General features: G+C 32.8%; 2 protein-coding genes across 3 annotated transcripts in view; one reads left to right on the top strand and one right to left on the bottom strand.

Moving 5' to 3' along the window:
• Positions 1–2,113, bottom strand: part of LOC118196009 (partitioning defective 3 homolog) — a 171,970-nt gene extending 169,857 nt beyond the window's left edge. Inside the window, exon 1 of one of the 2 annotated variants that reach the window (XM_085825312.1) lies at positions 1,385–2,113. In XM_085825312.1, the coding sequence (XP_085681438.1) occupies positions 1,385–1,504 (120 nt within the window). In that variant the 5' untranslated portion in view covers positions 1,505–2,113. The remainder of the gene's footprint in view (positions 1–1,384) is intronic. The other variant, XM_085825311.1, reaches the window with a different exon arrangement.
• Positions 2,114–2,519: 406 nt separating this feature from the next.
• LOC118196008 (uncharacterized) overlaps positions 2,520–26,229 on the top strand; it is a 62,107-nt gene continuing 38,397 nt past the window's right edge. The window contains exons 1-2 of the mRNA XM_035367365.2: positions 2,520–2,676; positions 17,847–17,928. Coding sequence (XP_035223256.1) covers positions 17,920–17,928 — 9 coding nt within the window. The 5' untranslated portion in view covers positions 2,520–2,676; positions 17,847–17,919. The remainder of the gene's footprint in view (positions 2,677–17,846; positions 17,929–26,229) is intronic.

The raw sequence follows: 26,229 nt of genomic DNA, 5'->3' as shown, positions 1-26,229 counted from the left end.
GAGAGAGGGGATATTGAGAAGAAGAGAAAATCACAAGAGGGAGATTGATGGGGGACCTGGCAATAGGTTCTCGGTGATGGGGAAATGAATTTTTGGATGAAACAGTATAGCCACAGGATATTTCAACAGATATATAGGTGTGAAAACAAAAAAAACAAAAAAAAAAGAAGAGTTCACTTTCTGACCATGCAATCCATAGTATGAACAGTCATTCAAAATATAACTTGTTTTTAAGATGGGTATAATTAATTATTATCCAAGACCTGCTCTGCCATAAGATGAGTATAAGGAAAACATGCCAATTTCAAAATTGAAACTAGGTAAAATTCAACTGCAGAATGAGAAAAAAAAAAAAAAAAAAAAGACATCTTTTTTATCATCAAATTTTCATAAAAATCACACTTATTTTAAATTAAATGCCCATCTAGTATTGAATTTTTTACAAAAATATGGAATACCAGATTTTATTGTGCAATTATATCAAGATCTGATATTTTACGCAATGCAATTTGGATTGGATCAATTATGAAGCAATTTTTGGTCAACTGGCCTTCTTACATAATATTTATACATCAACATGTATATCATTACAGAATGAGAATGATCTTACCATTAAAAAATTTCAGCCTTTGCATTACGGATTAGAACAAATGATTTAAGTACATTTAATTTCATAAATAACATTGTATATAATGTCATATAAAAAAACAAGCATATCGACCTTAGATTCGATTACTTAACAGGGATTATATTACAGCTATCTGCTTAATATCAAGAGATTACTTCCATGAATTTCCTAGGGAAACTCACCCATACCACATTTACATCATGCAGAAAGAAAATCATCAAAATACCTCATACACAAACCTAAAGGTCTAGAGTGAATTACTAAGTATCACAGAAAAATTGTGTTAACAATGATGATGGAGAAAAAAAGGTATCTTTTAATAAAAAGATACTTTCAGAATTTTTTCCCATAAGAATGATAAAGACGGATTATCTGTTGTAAATCTGTGGAAGAGTTCAGTAGAATTTAATAGCATTTAACTCAGGTGGTCATGACACTTAAGTATTTCATATTTTGTAATACAATTAACTTGAACTGCATCTTTAACAGTAAGCATATTAACTGTGACATTCACTAAAAAAACTTCACATGAACAGATTCTGGAATGACACAATGAAATTTATAAATATTTAAAGATTAAAACTGAAAATTAAATCCCCGTATCATCATTTAGTACATTATTTAAATATAAAACATCACAGCATATAAAATTCAGTTCTTTTTTTATCTGAATTTTTTTTTTTTTTTTTTATATATATATATAAAAAAACAGAACCAATTTTTTTAAAAAAACAGAAATGAGATGAATAAGCTCACCTTTCCGGTAGCCTTTTTATATCGTGTTATTGCTAAGTCCATCAATTCTCTTACAAGAATATCACCTTTGCCACACGGTACAATAACCCGTACATTTCCAAAATAGACAGTTACTTTCATTTTGTCTTAGTTCTACCAAATTTATGTTGTTTGAATTCATTCAATACAAACTATTCAGTCATAAAAAAAAAATCGGATACTGTTGTGCACAAAAAAACTCGTACTACTAAACATTTTTTAGTTTTAATATGTACAAGAAATCATTCAGACGAGATAAAAAGGAAAACTGTAGGAATGTGCAAACAGTACGACTCAAAATGAATGAAAAAGGCACGGCTATCATGCTTCAACTTCAACTTTTGGAGATTCAGATACACCATATATCACAGAAATTCACTTATGTGTGTATTATTTCACACATGCAGAGTAATGCAAATAAATTTTCATGTAAATCCTGCACAGGCACATATGAAGGAAAATCCTTGTCCATGAAAAATTATGGAATGTATATGTTGTAAAATAAAACTTAAACTCTTTAAATTCCTTGAGCAAGCAAATCACAGATAAATATATCATAAAATCTCAGTTATTCACATAACACATGAAACACACGTGAAAAACATTCTATTCAATTTCCAATGCAGCGCATTACACACCGAATATGAATTTCTGTTGCTTTTGAGAAGCACTTTTCGCAGCTTGTCATACTTGTTGACGTTATCTTCTTCTGTAAGGAATGTGAAAAAATTCTGAACCTGCAATGTGGAAAATCTGAATTTTTATCAAAACCATTTTCATTATGATAAGCAGTGTTACAAATAGCATTAAATAATTTCCATGATAATTAAGAAAATGTTTAGCCATTTACATCCAACGAGCTAAGTTTTACTCCACAAAAAAATCTTGATTTTTAGGAATCTCACACCTAATATTAAGATTTAACTTCATATTCAGATTTATATAGCCTTCAACATATGTATTAGAATGGTCATTATTTAAACAAAATTTGTTTGTAAAAGGCAGGAGACAAAATTAAATTAATATTTATAAATAAATCTTTTTAGTATTATCGATGCTTGTTGTTAAAATGTTTTTAGAAACGTTAAAAATATTATAATTTCAGAGTATGTACCTCTAAACTCTTGAAATGTGTACTTTTACAATTACGAGTATGTTGTCATCCAAATTTGAAATTTGGTGTTGTTTTAGCCATGTATTATGGTTCATTGCAGTATTTTGAGGTTAATAATGTGTATTAATTAGAAACATTGGAAGAAAATGAACATCATTTGGTAACATTTTGTTAATGATTACTTTGCTGTAATATCATTTATTTTTGTAAACCTTTTGATTTTGTAGTTGGTAATTGCTCTATTTTTTATTAATTTTGATATTTGTGTGCAGATAAAGTAATCACCTTATTTAAAATCAGTTTATATGGCGATTATTACTTAAAATGTTACTTCTGTTTCTGAAGTATAAATGTTTGGAAACAGGGTTTAAAAATTGTTCACTTCATGTCAGTTTCAGTAAGGTAACTTATAAGTGTAATCAAGTTAGATGTGTTTCCTGTCTAATCTTTTGGAGAATCTAGAACTTATTAGAAAGAAAACAAGAAGAGTAACATTTAGAAATGGTTGCTTTGGAGCATAATGAAATTTTTTCAAGTAATTAAATTTCATAGGGGACGAAAACGCAGTGATTGCATAATGAGTAACTTTAATTTGTCAAGATTATGTTTTGACAAGGTTTATTTGCATTCATATTTTTTCCAAAAGAAATGTATGTACCTTAGTTACAAAATAAAGGAAAAGATTGTTAAAACTGATTTTACCGTAACTTCAAAAACTGAAGTAATAAATTTGAATTCTTATTATGTTGAAACTAAGTGTTGTAGATACTAGCATATACACTATGTCTAATCCTTCAAATTATGCATTTCATGAATTGTTAAAAGAAGTTTTAGTTAATAATCTGCTGATCTTAAGTAAAGCTTTTGCTATAGAGCTTTAAATATTGCTATTTATATTCAAAATAACTCATGATAAATCTTAAGTACTATAATTTATAATTATTTTTGCTAATTATCAACTTATTTAACAATTATAAATCATGTATAACTTTTTAAAAGCTGTTTCGCACAAAATGTAACATGTATCTAATCTGGAACGTGCAAAATACACCTTTTTAAGGCATTTTGAAAATACAAGTATGATCTGTTTCTTTTACTACTAAAATTTTTACTTTTTATTCTGATGTTATATGGAAGGAGATATACTTCAGTATATCTCCTTCCATATAACGTCAGAATTTTGTTCACTAAATGCTCTATTTGGTAAAAGTATATTTTAGGGTACCCCTTGGCGATTTTTGGCGGTGCATGGATACCGATTTTGTGCAATTCTTTGACTCGTTATTTTGGCTTGCAAAGCGGACAAAAATCACCGCTACGCAAAGCCAAAATAACAAGACAAACAATTGCACAAACTCGGTCTCCATGTACACATCGACTTATTTTCACTTAAAAAACCCCGAATTACAGAGAAATGGCATTGTGCACTCCTTTGACTTTATCCATGTACACGTCAACCTATTTTCACTTTAAAAAAAATCCCAAAATTGCACAAACTTTCATTGCGCACTCCCTTTACTTTGTCCATGTACACATCGATATATTTTCACTTAAAAAGTCAAAGGAGCACCAAATTCTACAATATAGGCAAACAAAAAATACATAATCTCAATAAAATACATTTTAAACCAAACAATAAAATAACATAAAAAAGGAAAATCATGTTATACATTTAAGCACTACCAAAAGCAAATATTCACTTACCATGATTTTCGAGTTTGCTTCGTACATCCAGAGCCACGTAAAAATCAAAATGTCAATCATACTCAAATGACTTTTTTCAAACCAGCTACTCTTTCTGATCGAACGCTTCACATAGTGACCATCTGAACCTTTCTTCCTACAAACCCATTCAAATCCATCTAAACAGTTTTTACGTTCAACTAGACGCATATCCTTCCTACATATAGGACACTTATAATGGCTACTAAGTAAACCTTCATTTACACACCAGTCAATTAAATCTCTTTTCCCCTTTCGCTCCAAATTGTACAGAAACTTCAGATTAATCTTACTACATTCAGTTATTCTACCGTCTAAAGAATCAAACCAACACACACCACAAAAACGCTTACAAAACATCCCATGATTCAAAATTTCCCAGAATCATGCACCCGATTACGTCACAATAGGTTTTCCATAACATTAAACTACTCAGGCTACCATAAATGAAACAACTTGGCGATAAATCAAACAACAATTTTGCCTAATACAAGAGGTACCTTAAAGTCTACTCTACCCCTCTATTTTTATGCATAATTTTTTTTTATTTGTGTTCATTCAAACTCCTATGATGTCTGGACAAATTTAAAAAAAAAAAAAAAAAAAAAAGTTTTTAAAATTTTAATGTAGTTCCCACAGTGTATGTCAAGAATCAACTGCAAGACTATTGAAACTTTAACATTAAAAAAATTACTGTTGTTCAAATTTGAATATATTTCAGCAATCAACTTCAAGACCACTGAAATTATAACAGAGCACCAATTATCCAAAATATTGAAGACTGACCTTTGTTGAATTATTAACAGTATCAGATTAACACTGTGTATTCTGAAGGGTCATTTGTAAGGTTTTAGGCTTGTAAGAAAGAGTTTGTTTCTGGCCTCTGCTTGCACATTGCATTAGTTCCTATCAGCTCTGGTAATTTGTAATGATTTGTCTTTGCATTATCGCTGCCGATATTTGAATTTGTTATGCAATAACTGTGTTACAATGAGTTACGAGTTTGTTACGTGTTACTGAGCCAGCTTATATTAAAATTAAATTGTGTAGTCTTTGACTACCAGTCTATATTTTTAGTTTGAATTTGACTCTTCCTGTTTAATTGGATCACCATAAGCTGTAGTTGATTTTGCTAGCATTAGAACATGCCTTTATGTTTTAATGTCTTTTAAATACGAAGTTTATATAAACCCTTATCTGACTTTATAGTTACTTTCAGAAATAGCGATAATTTATTTCATGTCTGTCAGGGGTTTTAGACTATTTAACTTTTATCAGGTCAAATGAAAACTCATAGGTACATCGTCGAGAGATTGAAAAGTTAGGAGAGAAAACACGCAGAAACTAGTGGGAATATTGGTTTGCATAATTGAAACAAATTTCCAATTGTTAGAAAAGATGCTTAAAGAGAAGGAAATAGATATAAATTAGCCAGAATCTCTGGAAAGACTTCATATTAAAAAGATATGCAAATATTTTGTTGAGTATTGTTGCTACAAAACGTAATTGTTTTCTTGCTTTTAATATATAGTTATCTTAGTATCATTTAAGAATTCATGTCATAAATTACATATATTTTAAACTGTGACATCTTAATGGAATTTGATTTTAAAACAGATATTTTAAAAAAATGAATTTAATAGTGGCCGTGTAAATCTATAATAACTAAGAGGGTAAAAATTTACTCTATGGTACCCTTTAGCGAATCGTTTCTTTTTTTACGCCAAGATTGGCGCCAGTTCAAGATGGCTGCTGCACAAAACCAAAATAAGAAGTCAAAGACTAACACAAACTTGGTGTCCATGTACATATCGACCTATTGTCATTTTTTAAAAAAATCAAAGAATTGCACAAACTAGCCATAACGTTGTCCATGTACACATTGATCTATTTTCACTTAAGCAAAATCAGCAAGCTAAAACATAATTGAAACTATGATGGTAATCAAAAACATTTCGCCGCTGTCTTAACACACAGAGACGAATAAATAGCCAAAAATACACAAACAGAGAGGAATAAATAACCAAAAATATATCTTTCCTAATATAAAAACATTAAACAACAAATCTTTTAACAAAAATTAACCTACAGAGACGAATAAATAAATGAAACATAAAGTGGTTGATCTTTACAATATGGTAACTGGTAGTTTGGCGACATTTTGGAGGCGATAAAGGTTACTACCTGGCACTTTGGTAATAATGTGAGCAGTACTCAGTTCCGATTACGCATTATTTTGTGTGAGGGAAATGAGAGATCATGGGATATGTCATGTGATATTAATGGACGAATTACGGTTCTTTAATCGGAAAAGGGGGGAAATCGGGGAAAAAATCTGGAAATTTTGTATTTGGCTTTATTCTGTGTTGTGTGAAACAGTGTTCGTGAATTTTTGGATCTCAATGGCCGTAACTAAAGTGAATTCGAAATGGGTATTTATGTATGTATTAATTTAATGTATGTGCTCATTTATATTTTAAGTAGTGTTTTTGAATTTAATTATATTTTAATTAAATGATAGTTATTTTGTGAATTTTATGTTTGTAGGAATTTGGTATACGTTTTAGTTGAAGTAAACGTGCATGGAAATAATTTAAATATCTGACAATAAGTATTTGTAATGGTTGCGGTATGAATTCGTTGGTGACGTGTATAATGTAATAGATGATTTAGAGGTAAAAGTTTTGGATATTTTATTTATTTTATATGTGGAAATGTTCATTACTTTTTCGCGATCAGGTAATTTCATATATGTTCTTTTTACCGGGTTTAAATATTGAGAAAATTGTCATGTATTTTCGTGAAATTTTTCTAATTTATGAGAAAAAAGCAGTGTACATGGATATAGTGAAGGGTGTGCGCAATACCATTTTTGTGCAATTCTGGGATGTTTTTTTAAGTAAAAATAAGTCGGCGTGTACATGGTTTAGTGATATTTTAATTAAATGATAGTTATTTTGTGAATTTTATGTTTGTAGGAATTTGGTATACGTTTAAGTTGAAGTAAATGTGCATGGAAATAATTTAAATATTTGATACTAAGTATTTGTAATGCTTGCGGTATGAATTCGTTGGTGATGTGTATAATGTAATAGATGATTTAGAGGTAAAAGTTTTTGGATATTTCATTTATTTTATATGTGGAAATGTTCATATTTGGAAAGGGTAAATACTTTTTCGCGATCAGGTAATTTCATATATGTTCTTTTTACCGGGTTTAAAGATTGAGAAAATTGTCATGTATTTTCGTGAAATTTTTCTAGTTTATGAGAAAAAAGCAGTGTACATGGATATAGTGAAGAGTGTGCGCAATGCCATTTTTGTGCAATTCTGGGATGTTTTTTTAAGTAAAAATAAGTCGGCGTGTACATGGTTTATGTGTATGTGTTATTTTGAAAAACGCGTAAGGAGTATGGTATTGTGCACTTTTTCCCAATTTTGCAGTGAATATTTGTCATGATTAAGCAGTTTTGTTAGATAAAATTTCTAGCATAAGTGTAATTCGGCTAGTAGATTGTTGGAAGAAGTGTTCAGTAGATAAAAAGAAAAGAAACATGTCTTTACTTCGTGAAGACAAAATGGCGGCGGGAAAAAAAAATAGAGGGTTGCTGTAGAAGAGTTGGTCGCCAAATTTTCGCCAAAAAAACGCCAAGTTACCATAATGTAAAGATCAACCCATAAATTTTTTAACATACTTTTTTCACGTGCATACGTTTAGGCTTCCCGCCACCATTTTCTCCATCCTCCAGGTAAGCAATTCAATTAAATCTTTCAGCATTTCTGCTAATCTGTTGTTAATCAACATTAATCCACTTACTCAGCTCAGATATATTCAAATGATGGTACCCACCGCAAAATAATAGCAAGTTCAAAATCCAAGACCATACCGTGCACGGGCAAGCAAACACAATGGCTGAAAAGAATGGTAAGAACCAAAACCCTGGATCCATATGAAAGGGGTTCCTATTACAAAAAAGCGCAGCGGACTTCTAGATTCGAAATATATTTTAGTTCCTTTTCCGATATTTTCCTGTATTGTCTCTAATATAATACTCATGGATTGGTTTGACACCTTCACAAGGAAAACATTCATTTGTTTCACGTCAAACTCCACCAAAGATCCATCCCACATTGTTTTTGCACTTTGTGAAGATACTTTCATCCACTTCAACGATCATACCAAGTCCTCCTATTTATACAAGAATGTTCTCATGCATTTAAAAAGCTGGAGGAAAACAATTGAGTTGTTTAGAAAACAGTTTTTGTTTACTGTAGCGAATTCACTGCGAGATAGGATTAGCTTCTGTATGTTTATTCGTGTTTTGAATTGAGTTCAATTCAACGTTTTAGTAATTTATATTATAACTACTGTGAGATATTGTACTAATATCTCTGAGTAAATTTCAGCATTTTGCTTTTATTTGTTGTGATAAGAATAAATTTTATTCACTTTTTATCAGACTTATGCATTCAATTTATTACAAACCCGTATGCACACAACAGTATCAATAGTTAATTTCAAGGCGAATCAGCTAAAACAGAATGAATGTAAACAAAAATAGTTTCATAATTTAAATATGTGGAAAATTGCTGAAATTGGTTCTGAACTGCTAAATGAAGAATACCATAATAGCATCGTATTTAATTCTGAAATAATAATGTAATAAAGAGAATTTAAAAATTTATTTGCGAGTCTGTGAAGTCGGAATCTAAGTTAGGTAGATTTTTGGGCAAAAGGAGTTGGAGTCGCTAAAAAACACGTCAACTCCAGTTTTTATTGAACAGTTTGAATTTGAAATGAAACTAAAGTGAATTGAAAAAAAAAAATTAATGACTAAGTAATGTTTTTATTTATGGACTATATACATTAATAAATAGCTATTTTCTATTTTATTGACATATTAGTAAAAAAAAATATAAGGGAGCAAGATGGACTGATATTTGTCATTATTAATTAAACTTATTCATTTAGATACTAATCTCATTAGTGAATTTAGGTAAGCAGCAAGAATTAACAAAATTGATGTTATTCTTAGTAAGTTAGCAGGAAAATAGCAATGCAATGGAGAATTACATATTTAATTATATAGTGGTTGTTAGGATTAAGAACTTTTTCAGAAGATGTAAATAACCCTAATATTTCACTAACAGAAAGACTGTGAAATGATCTTGCAGAACTGGAAACCCTTCTTTCAACACCATATATAGCCATAAAAAAGCTACAATCTGAAGAATTAATATGAGACAAGAATGTTAGAAGATGTAGATAAGTGTAATGTTTCACTAACAGAAAGACTGTGGAATGATCTTGCAGAATTGGAAACTTCTTTCTATACCGTATATAGCCACCAAAAAGCTACAATCTGAAGAATTAACAAGAGGCAAGACTGGAAGAATGTTATGTTTTTTCTTTCTGAAATGAAGGGCTTATTGCAGAAGGAATCATTTCTTCAATGAAGAAAAGAGAAACTAGTTTGCTAGACAATAAGATCGTGCTGGGTTCGGCGATTTGGGTCTACATATTTAATTTAATACGTAGGTTCGAATCGCCGAATTTTGTTGGATGACACACAAATTAAAAAGGCAAAGAAAGCCATCTATGAAATTTCATTAAGAATGAAATTATTAATAGAAAAACTGGAGTATTCAAATCAGGACAGTCAAACTGCAGATATTATAACTGAGTCTCTATCATCGTCTTCCACTGATGAATTAAATTTTGAAAAATATTTGGATAATATTGAAAAGGCTAAGGCAAAGCAAATAGAAATAAATAACCAAGAGCCTTTAGATATAAAAATTAAAAAAATACAAACAAGATTTCTACACGGCTGTTGAAGAAATAGATGTGGTGTGGTGTATTTTATCATGGCAAAGCACACTATGGCTATCTGCCTAAGGGGAGCGATGCCTTCGTGGAGGACTTTCTAAGGGAAACTGGCTCGTAAACACGTTACACATGGGGAAAATCACGAAAAAAACCCATGCAGCCAGACCGTTCACGGGATTCGAACCTCGGGCCGAACTACCAGTGACTTTACCGCTCAGCCGCTGGTAGGCCGTTCAAGAAATAGATAAATATGATTGTTCTTGCAAGACACCTCTTTTGGAACTTATAAAAATCTATCCTGAAAAAGTTAAACGAAGTACCCTTAACAGTAACAGCTTTTCTTCCTACTCAAGTCAGTGAGGAAAGACTCTTCTCAGATCTGAAGTTTATCAAATCAGATCTATGGTCCTCTAACAAAGAGGATCTTGCCGAAGTTTTACCGTTTCTTAGAAATTACTAATGCCAGTTTTTCCATTTTGCAATAAATGCTAATTAATATAAAAAATTTGCTATGCATCAGTTTTTTTGGTTAGTCTTCGGATTATGGTAACTTGGCGAAAATTTGGCGATCAACCCTGCTACAGACACCTGCTAGTTTGTTTTTTTTTTTTTTTTTGGGACGACATTTTGTTTTCACAAAGTAAAGGTATGTTATTATTATTATTATTATTATTTAACTCAACATTTTTTTTTACAGCAATCTGCTAGCCGAATTACGCTTATGCTAGAACTTTTATAGAACAAAAGTGCTTAATCATGACGAAGATTAGGTGCGAAATTGGGAGAAGTGCAGAATCGCCCACTGCTTGCCGCATTTTTAAGAATTGCACATACACGTATCCATGTACACGTCGACCTATTTTCACTTAAAAAAAACATCCCAGAATTGCACAAAAATGACATTGCACACACTCTTGACTTTATCCATGTACACTGCTAGTCCTAGCTAGTAACCTTTATTGCCTTACCATAATGTTGCCAAACTACCTGTTACCATATTCCAAAGATTAGCTGTTTTTTTTCTGTAGCATCTATTACTTCTTTTATATTAAAAAAAAAATAAGCTGTACCCATGTGTATATGTTTACATATATATGAAGGAGTTGGAGTCGGTCATTTTCCCTATCGACTCCACAGCCCTGGTTAATTGCAGTCTGCGGGTATTTATGATTGGCAGCAATTCTCTAATGCGATGAATGTGTAGCCATGTCTGCTACCATGGTAGATGTAAATTATCATTCATCTACATCCCTACCATGCTTTACTGCTATGCTGTAAGATTTCTGCAACACTATCTAGGAAAATTAATTTATCATTCAAAATTATATGTATCTTCAAAATTTTTTGATAATTTTCTAGCATATATTTTAAGTTATTCAAAAAATTGTTTTTATTTTTTGTCTACCAAAACAAATAAAATAATAATAATAATTTAAGTTTTTATTTTCACACACATGTAAAATTCTCTTATGTGTGGTATTTCTGAATACAGCTCTGTAAAAGTATAACAAGTTACTGTTTTTGTACAGAAAGCTGTAAATATGAGCATTACATTAGTGTTTCTTGTAGTAGACCCTGTATATAGACTTGCTAGCAATAATACTGTTGTACATGACATAAAACTGTAAGAATTTAGTTTCAACTCCATAGTTGCTATTGTGAAGCTTTTAATTGAATAGGATATTTGTTGGAACTGACTTTCAAGAGACACTTAGGTTTACCATTAAAAACTGTGCACATAGATAGCCCACCAGCGGCCGAGCAGGAAAGTCGCCACTGGTAATTTGATCTGGGCTTCGACTTCTCCAAACAGGCTGTCTTCATGGCTCTTTTGGTGGGTTTGACCATGTATAATGTATATACGAGCCTTTTTTTCTTAGAACATCCTCCACAGAGGCATTCTTCCCATTAGGCAGATAGTCCTCGAGTGCAGTGCCATAGTCAAATAAACCTAACCAAACATAACTAGGAATTCGAATGAAGCTCACTGATTGTGTGTAGACCAAGAAAATCAAAATGTTAATTGGAAGGGTATTAGGTGAGCGCTTATCTCCCTTTTGGCTGTTATGTAAATAAATTGCTTTGGATTTAAACAAGTATATCAAAATTAAAAAATCATAATATTCTTTATCTGAAAGTCAAGAAAATTCCAATTTTATTAATTATTCACTTAGTGAAGCAGGTATTATTAACTTTCAACTGAATAACAACTCCAGAAAGTTTTACTGCAATGACACCTTCTTACATCCTGAATTTGACACAATTAAATTCGATAAAATCTTCTAGAATAATCAATACTTCTTCCCTACAGTTAATGCAAGTCTGATGCTTTCAGTTAAATATCAAAAGACTTTAAGAAATTGGCTCACTAACCATTCATGAACTCGATACTTAAAGCAATTTGATATTGCCAAGAACCAGGGTATCTTCCCAATGTCGATGATCACCATTACTGCATAATCATGGGCAATGTGGACAAAAGTCAATGGTGTACAATTAAAAGAACTAATGAAACTTGGAGTTAAATTCAGACTAGTCCAAAGGATCAGCAAGAATTACAGCCTCAACAATACTGAAAATAACTTGATTGAATTTATAATTAAAACAGCATATAATTCAGTCTTCCCAGTAGCACATTCTTACAGTGGAAAGAAGATATTTTAAAAAATTTAAGAACAATAAATAAACTAAAATTTACAGGAAATTTAAACTGGAGTGCGCTCTAGTATAAAATACTGAAAATTAAGAAGAAATTTACTATTGCGAAAATAGATAAAGCCAACAATAATTTCAGTATCACATGAAAATGATTTTAAAGCCAATTAATTGAAACCGATATTCATCAGCATATTACCTACCAGAAAAACAGATGGAAAAGAAGTTTTGATCATCAACAAACCAAAAGGCTTTTAATGCAAACTTAAAATTTGTGCTCCACCTGACTGCTACAAATACTCTAACCCAGGGGTGGGCAGACTATTCCAGGGTACGGGCTACTTCTAAATTTTTTCTAGGTGTTACGGTCCACCCAGTGGCACATGTGTGCTGAGCTAAAAAAAGGTCTACAATATTTATTATAACTTAATAATAAGAAAGGAATATGTATTTATCTACCTAACCCTACTTAAAAAAAAAAAAAAAAAAAAAAAAAAAAAAAAAAACTTACTCTTTTAAAACCACGTTTAAAGCAAAACGCAAGATATAAACATAATACAGTACAAAGTCCATAATCTGGACTCGTCAGGACTTTGGCGATTCCAGATTAGGGGTTTTTCCGGATTATAGATCATCAATTTAAATATGGTAAGATGGCATGCAGAAATTATACTGTTAAAAATGTGAAACCGTAATTTATGAAATAAAAAGCAATTCTGATCTGAAGGGTGTCAAATTTTACAAAAAAAAAAAACTTAATATTTATTTGTTTACTTCATTAAACATTTCTTTCAATGCACGCATGCGTAATGTATGCACATTCTCTACGCGCATGCGTAAAGTTTGTGGCTTTGAGGTCGAGATTATAGATCATTCCAGATAATGAACGTCCGGATTACGGACTTTGTACTGTAATAGCCACAAATATAATAATTTCAAATGATGCATTTCTTGTCAAGCAATTCAAAATACATTGAAAAATAAATCATTTTCATCTAAAGTTATTTCTCATAGTTATAGTTACTAGAGGACTTAATCTGAATACTGTCCGCTAATCTTGAATATCTCGGTATATAATTAGTAACTGCTAATCTTGCACTGGATTCTAAGTGGTCGTCTGTGAGACAGAAACAATATGTTGTTTTAATTATATTTATCATTGAAAATGTAGATTCACACAGGTGGTAGAGCCAAAGAACTATTTTAAATGAAATGCAACTTTTTTTTTTAAGTTAGAATGTCTATGATATCCCAAAAGTTATTCATAGGTTCTGAACTATGTGCTTTTAAAATTGTGTCAGTTTGAAGGAGAAAAACTTTGTTTTCCTCAAGTGGTAGAGAGAATATATAATTTATATTTTCAGTTATTTCTTTCACATCAACAGTGCCAAATAGGTAACACATGAATGTAACAATTGGTTCTGGTCTAGTAAATTCTTGAAAACATCTCTCAAATTTGGAGTCTAGTTTTATTATTTCATCATAATATTTCTCTTTGTTTAATGCACCTCCAGTTTTAAACAACTCATTAGAAATATTTTTGTAGTTCATTCTTTATCAACTGGGAAGATATTAGCTTTAACTTGTTTTTGAAAGTAATAACAAATCCAATTAATTATAGTATTGTTCGATTTTTTTTTCCTTGTATTGTAAATTCAATTCATTAAGATGCCATGTTATATCAACAACAAAAGTTAATCCATCAACCAAACGTCCTCATTAAATTCAACATATGCTTTATCGTTTGATTCCAAAAAATCTTTACCACTTGTAATAGGTCCCTGAATCTTTGCAAAAATATACTCCGACTAAACCAGTGAACATCTGCATGATATAACAATTCCCCATAATCAGTTTCATATTCTTTTAGTTGGACTCTGAAGACTTCTTCCTCAAATTTAGTTCATAATTTTCATTCCGACTCCTATAACATGACGCATATTTAGAATTTTACAACAGAAGGCCTGTTGGTGAATAATGCAATGATAAGAAAGGAAATGCGGAATGTGATCGTCTTTGATACACATAGCCAGAAATCCATTGATGGGGGGGGCATCAATTCCCTTCAATAGAACTTTATAAATTAGAATTTTTTTCTCCTGTATGTATTTTTTGAAGGCACAGTAAACATCTTCACCTCGTGTTTTCTTCTTTAGAGGTAATATTGTTAATAATTCTTCTTTTAGGCTCATATCCTTATAAACCATTCTTATAAATGCAAAGTTGAGAAATATCAACCATGTCTGTAGATTCGTCAAACTGTGAGGAAAAGCAAATATTGTTAGTAGTATCTTTGGTCAGCTTATCAGCCAGATCAGAATTCACCATTTTTATCTGGTGCATGACAGTTCTACATGAAAGTTGTGCATCTTTAATTGGGGAAATAATTTCATTTTTGTTCTTGAATGAATCAAATAATGAATTGCTGTTTTCAGAAATGCTTCTTCTATCATTTCTCCATCTGCAAAAGGTTTCTTATGTTTTGCTAACACATGAATTGATATGAAGAGATGCAACTGTTTCAGCCTTAGTATTGGGTTGAATGAAATATGATTGTAGTTTAAATTCTTTTAACTTTTGTTTGTGTAATTCGCTTTTTAACAGAAAATCAGAACTTCCATGCATGCTTTTGGAATGCCTTTCAATGTTTCCTTTTTTTGGAAGTGACATATAGTACACACATTTTGCATTCACCATTGTAAAGAAAAACTGTTCTTCCCATTCTGTATTAAAATTGTTTTTCTTTTCTTAATATTTGTTTTTGGCAGTTTACTGCTCTTTCAAAATATGACAGATTATTATTACTACTACAAAAACACAAGTAACACAAAATTGTCAAGTTAAAATGTTTGAAGAACTTTAGCGACTGCTAGATCATGAAGCGTGGAGTTATTTGATGCAGCGAGCATATGTGAACCCATGAATCTGTAGCCAATGTATGCTATTAAGCGTCATTCCAGTGAAGGTACATGTGTTGTCTACACATTCATCAAATCATTTGCTTAAGTAAACACGCTCGCATCGATTGTGAAAAACTGATTCTGCAGTCTAGCTGGTACTGGTGTTCCGTAAATATGTTTCTCTTAGTATGCACGTCTTAGGTCGTAGTAAAAAGGCGGCCCCCCAAAATGTCTTGGTAGTCCATTAGGCAATCAAGCTTCACATTTCTTCAGACATTTCGTGTTACATGATACAAAATTCATATAGATAGATATGTAAAATCTTGCATAAATATATGATTGATAAAATTAGTCTTTAGAGAGATTTCTGTACAGGTAAATATGCCCTTTTTTTATGATATTACCCTAGGATGGGAAAATTGTGTTCTATCATGACCTTGTCATAAAAAAAAAAAAAAATTAGCAGGATTAGGACTGGTAATGTTGGACAAAATAATCAGTGCCTGACTGGTAATGTTGCAAATGTTTCTTAGTAAATGGAGACCAGTGATAGGATTAGCCTTTGAAATTGATTATACATGCTTGTCATAATCATGTTCCTGCTAAAAAAAAGCATTAATTATGCCTGGCCATGCCCTGACATATTCAATGCCACAGGAAATTCACAGTGCAAAAGCCTGGTAATTGTCAGCTCAGTTTTAACTAAAGGCATGGTTTGATTTGGTTAGCAAAAAGGCTAACGTAAGTCTTGGAGCTCAGCAAGAAAATATTGTAGTGTGCAGCCAAAACTGTTTGTCTAACATTCAGAAACTCAATTCTTATACATACAGAACTCATTTACGTATTGGGGAGAGCTAACGAAAAATAGAAGTGATAGTACATTTCAAAATTATAAGATGATGGATTAAGTTGAACTTTACAAAGTGACACAAACTCTTGCAGTGTCTCAGCATAGCTTGTCAAAGATATTTGAAATAATTTTACTTCTTTAAGAAGTTTTTATTTTTTGTATTCAGTCATTAAAATCTCTTTAAAAGCACCACACACCACAGGTTCTCTTAGATTGTAATACATTTTCCATGATTTAAAAAAAAAATGTAGAATACAGTCAAAAGTCGTTAATCCGGACTCGTTGGGACTTCGGCGATTCCGGATTATCGATATTTCCAGATTATAGATCATCAGTTTAAATCTCGTAAGATGGCATGCAGAAATTCTAAAATTAAAAATATGAAAACGTAATTTATGAAATAAAGAACAATTATGATCTAAAGGGTATCAAAATTTACAAAAAAAAAAAAAAAAAAAAAACTTAATATTTATTTATTTACTTTATTAAACATTTCTTTCAATGTAAGTTGTTTAAGTTGCTTTGTATTATGTGATAATACTTTCTCATTAATTCTATAAACAGACATAATTTCTTGTGTTACAAAGTTCTGCTGTTCAAGTCCCCTTAATTGCTGTGCCAAGAATACCGACTAACTTGTCAATCGAAATTTTTTCGTTTTCACTAACCTCTCTGTCACATTCTTCATGTCTTTATCCATTTTTTGCAGCAATTCCACTTTTTGTTTGATGGACATTGAAACATACTTTCGTTTTGTACGATCCTTTGGGAGCTCCAGAATTGGAAATTCTATTTGACATAATCGAAAGTTCAAGTTTACTTTTATAGTATTGCTCTTACAGTCTGCAAAAAATAATAAGCCGGATCCAATTCAAAAATTAAGGAACAACGCAGTCATCAACATTAACTGAAATAGATAATTGGATAATTTTAGCTTATACCGTCTGTTATACATAAAACGCGCACACGAAAACGTATTCTGCGCTTGCGCACACGCATATGCGCAGATGTAAAAGGTCTTAACGCGCACGCGTAAATGCCTATGCGCATGTGTCAACGCGGCGCATGCGCAGAAAATTTTTAGCTTTGAGGTCCTGATTATAGATCATTCTGGATTATGGGTGTCCGAATTAACGACTTTTGACTGTATCTGTTTTATCCCCCCTTTTTTGTTTTTAATCTGTCAACTAAAATCAAGTTTTAAATCATTGAGTGTAATCATCTGATTAAAATCATTGACACTCTGATTGTTACTGATATCTAAATTTGATTTTTATGTTTAAAATTTATATGTTGTTTTTACGTTGTCAATATGATCTAAAATGTTTATGCAAGTAATTAATCTTTAATGCCAAGAAAAATTCCTTTTATAGAATTCTGAAACTGGTGGAATGAACTTTATGATTACATTTTGGTTGTTGAAAGGAGCAAATCATTCAAGAGAAAATGTTTGAGGTAAGCATTTTTTAATTTTCAGTGCATTTTTTAATTGCCTTTAAATTCAGTTTTTAGAAGCCATTATAAATTCTGTAGTTAAATATGTATAGATCTTATAGCAACTGCCTGAAAAATTAATGCAGAGTTAAAAAAAAAAAAAAAAAAAAAAGTAAATCTTCTATACTTGAAATTGACTGAGGAGTAATAATAGTGTTTCATTTGAAGATTTTCAGAATTTCAATCATATACCCACCACAATGGATGTGCTCACCAGTGGTCAAGGTGTAATACTACTGAATGGTAGTTGTTTGATCCAAATTCAAATGGTTGTGGACACAGATGCATAGAATTTATTTTGTTTTCCCTGTGTGTATTATGAGTATGAACCAGTTTCCCTTGAGAAATCCTTCCCATAGTCATCCTTTTCTTTATAGCAGAATAGCCCTCATGTAATTTGCTATGATTTAAATTTAATTAAATCTAGTATGTGTTTAATTAATGTTTTATTGTTTTCCCCCTATACATAATAAGTTTTAAAAGAAATTTAGTTCTTACTTAGCGCAACCACCTTGTTGCAGTTTGACGGTTTTTTTAATTGGAAAAATAATAATAACTTATAATTTTTAAAAGTTCTTTATATGTACAGTAGAACATATAAAATCTAGACATACAGCGTCTGGACCTCTGGACAACCAAAAATTTATTTTCCTTTTTCATGGGGTCAATGAATGGAGACGCTAAATACTGATATTCGACCTGGCTTGATTTGTCTCTGTTGAATGGGCTAGCTGCATAGTTGGTTTTGTGGTTTTCCCCGTGTGTATAAAGTCCTCCACAACCCTCGTATTATTCAGATAACCCTTGTGTCTATGCCGTATTCAAATAACCTAACCTATGAATGGAGAATATAATGCAAAAGAAAAGCAAGTGTATCATTAAAGCAGTTTTTCTACTGACTAACTGAGATTCCTCTATGTCACTTTCAAGCACCTGCAAGGTAAGGAATTACACTGTGGATAATGAGAAATCTGACCTAAGTGAAAGTCTAAGACATATTTGTTTGAAGTAAGATGTTGTTCATACTTTTTTTTTTTTTTTTTTACATAACGGGGGAAGAGAGAAAGAATTAGGTTATGGAAAACTTTAGTTGAGTTAAGATAGCAAATTGTGTTCTTGCTTAATTTTTTTAATTTAATCCATCGTATTAGTTTTTTAAATTTATTATTATTAAAGGGTGTTCAGAAGAAAAGTATGAAATATCGTGACAACCAATCTGGTTGAAATTTGAATATACCATTTTAGGATAACATAGACATCTATGGACACAAGTATAGTGTCCAGCATGCATGTGCAGGCATTGCATATGATGTAGAGAGAAGCAGACAGTTGTGTGTTCTGTCCAGTTGACATGGCAGTGCATGTGAAGACATAGCATTCACATTGCAAAATTCAATGACTGAGGAGCACCAAGTGGTTATTAGGTTTCGGACTGTGGAAAGGGTTAAACCGGCTGATATTCATTGCTGGATGGTGGGTGTATATGGGGAAGACTGTGTTTTGCCAAGTCAGTGCAAAAGTGGAGTGCCCATTTTCGTGAAAACCGGAAATGTTTAGAGTGGACAATCATGCACGACAGATTGTGTTACTGGAAGGTGTGCACGCATTGGGTTCTGAAGAAACTCAGTGAACAGCAAAAAGAACTGTGATCTAGGCGAAAAAGTTCTAGCACTACAACACCTGTTCCGGTATCATGAAGATCCCACTTTCCTGGAGCAGATTGTTGCCGGTGACAAGAGCTTTAGCAAACACTTCAAGCCAGAAACAAGGTGGGATAGCATGCAATGGAAGCATGCATCGTCACTCCCCTTGAAAATTTCAAAGCTGTGCTCTCAGCAAGCAAGGTGATGCTCACCATCTTTTTTGGCAACCGATGTCTGATCCTTATCAAATTCCTCGAGCACGAAAAAAACCATTAACTGTGACATGTACTGTGAGACTTTCCGTAGCCTGTTCAAGTCCATCAAGAGCAAGTGGTCCTAGCTGCTGACGGAGGAAGCGATTCTACTCCATGATAGTGTGCTTCCAAATGGCTCCAAGGTCACATAAAGTCCAAATTCAAGTGGGAGTAGCTTAAGCACCTGCCTATAGCCTAGACATATCACCTGCAACTTCCATGTGTTTGGCCTACTAAACAAAGATCTCGAAAGGAAGTGCTTCAACTCGGACAACAACAAAAAGGACACAGTGGAGGACCAGCTCTTGTCACAGTCATAGGAATTCTGGGAACAGGGGAAACCTTTGGCTCATGAAACATTGGGATAGTTGTGCTCAGGCCTCTGGTAACTACTTGTGAATAAAGACTTTGATTATACTCACAGTGTCATTCCGCAGCTTTTTATTTGAACACCCCTTATAGTTATCAAAGTTAAAACTTTATTTTTTTATTGTCATTAAAAAGAATTTCTAATTTCCACAGGGAATTATTGGGAAACATGAAAATTTCCCGAAGCCCTGATGGTTGTTAAGTCCACCTTGTCAATGATTGGTTAAAAATGGATGAAATATTAATCATAACTGCAAGGTAGATGCAAAAGAAAACAAATAATAAACTCAAAAGATAAAATGGTAAATGTTATACTCATTGTTTGTAGCTTGTTTCAAATTTACAACTGATTGATCTAATTTTTTATTCTTTAACATAAAAGTGGGAAATTTTCATAACTCGACAATTTCGGCTTCTTTATACAAGTTGGCAACTATACATTTAAATTTTCACATGGGCTTCCATGTACCTTGCTGTAGGTTGTATTTTTCATGGTGTAAACTGATTTTCATAATGGTGTAGGACATCTCTTCTGTCATGACAAATGATAGTTAACTTGGAAAAAGTTGCTGGTATCTTATTCAGATCATCAACCATTCACATAGATCTTTATGAGATCGTCCTGCCATCTCAATGAAAGTTTCATTCTTCACTGTGTAAATTGAACTTCTTAATGGTATTAGATACCTCTTGTGTTGTGGTGAATAGTGGGCAACTAGCAAAAAGGTGCCTGCATGTCAATGACTATTTATTTAGGTCCTCTCATGAGCTTCCCAATATCTTGATAAATACACTCAAAAGTCTTTAATCCGGACTCGTCGGGACTTCGGCGATTCCGGATTATCGGTTTTTATGGATTATAGATCATCAGTTTAAATCTGGTAAGATGGCATGCAGAAATTATAAAATTAAAAATATGAAACCGTAATTTATGAAATAAAGAGCAATTATGATCTAAAGGGTATCAAAATTTACAAAAAAAAAAAGCTTAATATTTATTTGTTTACTTTATTAAACATTTCTTTCAATGTAAGTTGTTTAAGTTGCTTCGTTTTTTATGTGATAATATGTTCTCTTTAATTTTATAAACAGACATAATTTCTTGTTCAGTTACAAAGTTCCGCTGTTCAAGTCCTATAATTGCTGTGTCGAGAATACCGACTACTTTGTCAATCGAAATTTTTTCGTTTTCAATAACCTCTGTTACTTTCTTCGCTATCGGAAGCGAATTATAATGACGAGGAATTTGATTTAAATCATATCAAAGACGGAGTACATTGAGATGAAATACTACATTTAGTAAGGAATTATAAGCCAAATAAAATAAAAACATCTGCCCTGAAGATAAGGATAGTGCTGACAGATCAACTTCCAATTCATTGCGCGCAGCGGCGTTAAAGATAAACAAAGTTTAGATAAACAAAGGATTCCTTTATCCATTTTTTGCAGCAATTCCACTTTTTGTTTAATGGACTTCGAAAAATACTTTCGCTTTGTAGATCCTTTACATATTAGTAAATATTAATAAATCAGAAATTCTATTTGACATAATCAAAAGTTCAAGCTTACTTTTATAAAATTGCTCTAGTCTGCAAAAAATAATAAGCCAAATCCAATTCGAAGATTAAGGAGCAACACAATCTGCAACATAAACTGAATTAGATAATTTTAGCTTAGCTTATACCGTCTATTATACATTAAACGCGCATTCGTAAACGTATTTTGCGCGCACGCATGTTCGCAGCCGTAAAGGTCTTACACGCATGCATAAGCGCGATGCATGTGCAGAAAATTTGTAGCTTTGAGGTCCGGATTATAGGTGTCTGAATTAACGACTTTTGACTGTATTCATATCACGATCTCAGTGGTTTCTGTTTATTTGCCTCCAAGTGAGCACATTGATCAGCAGGATTTAAATTATTGTGGCACAGGTACCTGAGTCTTTTATCATAATGCGAGATTTTAACCCTTTAAGCGGTCATTTTTTTTACCAGAATTGCTCCCAAAAAAAGCATATTTTTTATTGCATATAATTAAGTACCATACTTAATAGAATAAGAATAATAAGAGTTTTTAATGTTTTTTTTCACTTTTAATGGTTTTACAACATTTTTTATTTTACAATTTTGGAAAACAAAAACCCCTAAATGTTTGCTTTTTTCAAGTACATTTTGCATGCAGTGAAGAATGGTTTACAATTTCTATAAAAATTTCTCTCATACTTACTGTGAATTTTGAAGTTTATATTTTTCCAAACAGTTCAGAAGTCTTTTTGTGTATGGTATAATTTGAAGCATGGTGTAATGCAGAGTCCTACGTCGCAATCAGGGCAGAAATACCTTGTTTCTTTTCGTATTCTTTTTCCATTCTCATTTCTTTTAGAACAGCACACTGTGCATTGTCTTGCAGGTCTCATTTTCTTATCTGTGGGAACAATTATTTCCAAAAAATGTCTCTCTGTCAATCTCAGAGGATTAGACTCCGAACCTGGTCGTCCACGTCGGAAATTTTGTCCCAAATGATATATTTCAATTATACGGTCAACGAGATCAAGTCTAAATTCCAGTTGCGTACATTTTCCTCCGTTTTTACGGTAGACAACATATGAGTTCCATACTGCAATATCAAAAATGTGGAAAAAAATATTTCTGTAACATTTTTTACCCCTTTTCTTGATAATTTCAAAACTCTTCAAATTTTGGTCCATGCGGTCTACTTCTCCCATAGTATTATTATAGTCCATAACAATTTTCGGTTTTTCTTTCATATCAGAGCGGACTTGAATTTGTTCCATTTCAGTATTGTGAATTGTGGAAAGTAATGAAACTTTTTTTTTTATCCATCCACTTCATCACAGTAACTTTTCCTCTCTGAAAACCTATAATCTCTCCTTTTTTCAATTTTCTTTTCTGCATTTCTTTTGGGACTTCTTTTCTCTTGAGGTTTAGTGTGCCGTATGTGTCCGTTCGACATGAAACTAGTTTGTCTGCTAATTCTGGCGAAGAATAATAATTGTCTATTGTAAGACAGTATCCTTTATGAAGCAAAGGCTCCATCATTGTCAGGACAATTTGTGATGAAAAGCAAAGTTTAGAATATTCAGGTTTCAGAATTGTGTCTTTACCTGTATATATTATTATTGACCAGACATAATCAGAATTGGATTCGCACAACATAAAACATTTTACTCCAAATCTAGCTCTTTTGAGTGGAATAAATTGTTTCCATCCTAGTCGTCCTTTGAATAGCATAAGGCTCTCATCTATTGTTACATCTCGCTCTGGTGTCACCGTTTCACTAAATTTCTTATTGAGATGTTTTACAACTGGCCAAACTTTAACTAATTTTGGGCATTCGTGATTTTCTTTGTCAAATGCTGCATTATCAGAAAAATGCAAGTAACGTTGCAAAAGACAGAATCGACGATTAGACATTATTTTAGAGAAAAAAGGTGTATTAGTCGAATATCATTTCCTCCAATAATGATCAATTCCAGGTTTCTTTACAATTCCTTGAAGTATATTCAGAGCGAAAAATACATGCAACTCGTTCACAGTTGTCTCTTCCCAAAATTTACTCTTTGAGAATTGTTTTGCAACACTCGATTGGATGCACTGTTTAGCATATTTATTTGTCTCTTCCACAATTTTACTCATGAGTGAAGAATCAATGAATGTTTCATAAAATTCTAAAACATCAGAAGTGTCGTCAAATTGTGCGTGCACAGAAGGAATACCAGTAAATTTAAATCGAGGACACGGAACAGATGGATTTTTCACATCAACCTTGGTAAAAATCCTTGCAGAACACAAATCTTCATCAGAGCTGAGCTCACTGCATGATTCATCTGAGGAATAATCCAAATAATTAGATGAAATATCTGTATCTGTATCAGAATGTAGTTCATCATCAAACAAGAAAGTATTTTCGTCGTTTATTCCATCCATAACTTCCATAAGAAAAGACAAGGTTTTAAATTTACAAGCGTTGAATACAGTAGAACAAAAATTTCAAAGAAAAATCCCCCCTTTCCCGCTACAAAGAAAAACCCGGATGAAAAGCATTTCAGTTACATGGACAAGTCACGCCATCTGTCGAAAAATATTAATACTAAATAGTATCTTTACAATATTGAAAAATACGGGCAAACCGGAAAAGGAAAGGAGAAAATATCTATGCCCGTACGGCACACGGGCAAACTGGTTGAGGCCAATTTCGGGTAGCACGTACACCGTACGGGCAAACTGCTTAAGGGGTTAACAGCCATAGTCCACTGTGGGGAAGCAAAGACACCAATTCCTGAGGAAGACAACTAGAGCAGATCATTGAAGATCATTGCCTCTGTCTCCTAAATAATGGGCAGGACACATACTTCCCATGAACCCACAAGGACATTTCACGCTCTAGACCTAGCCATCTATTCACCATCTCTATTGCCATTTTGCAATTTTAGTGTTGGAAATTATCTTTACAAGAGCGATCATTATTCCATTGTTGTATCTCTTGCATGAAGAGGAGCAAACTTTATGTCAAGACTCCCTCGGTTTTTAATTGATAGAGCAGACTGGGAACTCTTCTTTTCTTCTGCAGAGCTCACAGAGAAAATGGTAGAAGATGTGCTTATCAGTGATGCAGTGTAAGCAGTAACAACTGCTATTACTCCGGCAGCTATGCTCTCCATCCCTAGCACATCAGGTAAAATACCAAAGTATTCGAAACTATGGTGGAATCATGACTGTCATGAAGCCCTGAAAAAACAGATAAAAGCATGGGGAATTTTTTGTAGATACCCTACTCTGCTGGAGATCACCATGGACTGTCTGATGGTTGTATCATGTCTTCTTTTAGCATTCGTTGCACTTTGTCTGCAATCACACGCCTCTCAGTGGCTGACACATGGTATGGCCTTTCTTTGATTAGTACACTGTCACCTGTATCAATCTTGTGCTTCACTACATTGCATCATCGCTTTCGGTATCGGTTGGGTTCGTTGAGAACAATTAGTTACATGTAATTTACCACAACTATCCTCTATAGTGACAATTGAAGCTGATATCGATAGTTCTTTTTCGCACATCAGATATCTATTTCCAACAATAATAGCTCCATCTGCTTCCCGTAGTTCTGAATTCAGGGCATGTATTTACCTTGTGATGTTTGCTTCAATTACATATTCGGTTGTGGTAAACAAGCAGGACTCATTTAAATATTCATTCTCTGGAAGGATTTCTGCAAGTGTAAGTTCTTGATTTCCACAATCGATAACGACATCGGTGGCACAGAAAAAGTCCCATCCAAGTATTATTTGATGACTACATTCAGTAAACACAAGGAATTCAAACAACTTCCTAGCCCCATTCAAATCAACTTTTAATACACAGCGTCCCAAGGCGGCTACGTTTTTACCACAGGCAGTTTTCAATACAGGTCCATTCTTAGCAAACATAGGAGCATTCAGCTGTCGACGTAACTCTTTGAATATGACTTTGAATATGGCACCCGAATCAACAGGGTCTTTCACAACTGTCTGTTCATGGTGATAAAAGTGTTATTCTTTTTCAACTTGGCTGTGGTGTACATTTTAGGATTTTCTTCAACTGTGGCCTCACCTCCTGTTTCACTTAAGCTAGTTTTCCTCATTGGTTCGGTGGGGGGAACGGCTGGAGCAGCGTAACTGGTGACTGCGATTGTTGGCGGTTGAGAGAGCATCATGGATAAGATGAAATGCTCCTTATTTGAGAAGAACTAGATTGTGCATATTCGTCTTCAAAGCTGTATGTAGATTCAGTATCCCTGTCCCGTCAAGGGTTGGACGTCATTGTGGCTCTTGCATTTTCAAATATCTGGTGTCTTTCCCTACAATACCTCAGAACATGTCCTGGGCATCCGCAATGAAAACAGAGAGGCACATTATCATCAATCCTCCACAGATCTGTCCTACATTGTGGAGTAGTTCTCTGGCTGGCTTCATGTCTTGACTGTGACCTAACTGGAAG

The sequence above is a fragment of the Stegodyphus dumicola genome, chromosome 10 (genome assembly GCF_044657685.1).
Source record: "Stegodyphus dumicola isolate Sdum_Otavi_A_Nest chromosome 10, ASM4465768v1".
NCBI classification, from domain to species: Eukaryota; Metazoa; Arthropoda; class Arachnida; order Araneae; family Eresidae; genus Stegodyphus; species Stegodyphus dumicola.
Note: the sequence above shows the minus strand (reverse complement) of the source record. Positions and strands in the feature narration are given on the sequence as shown.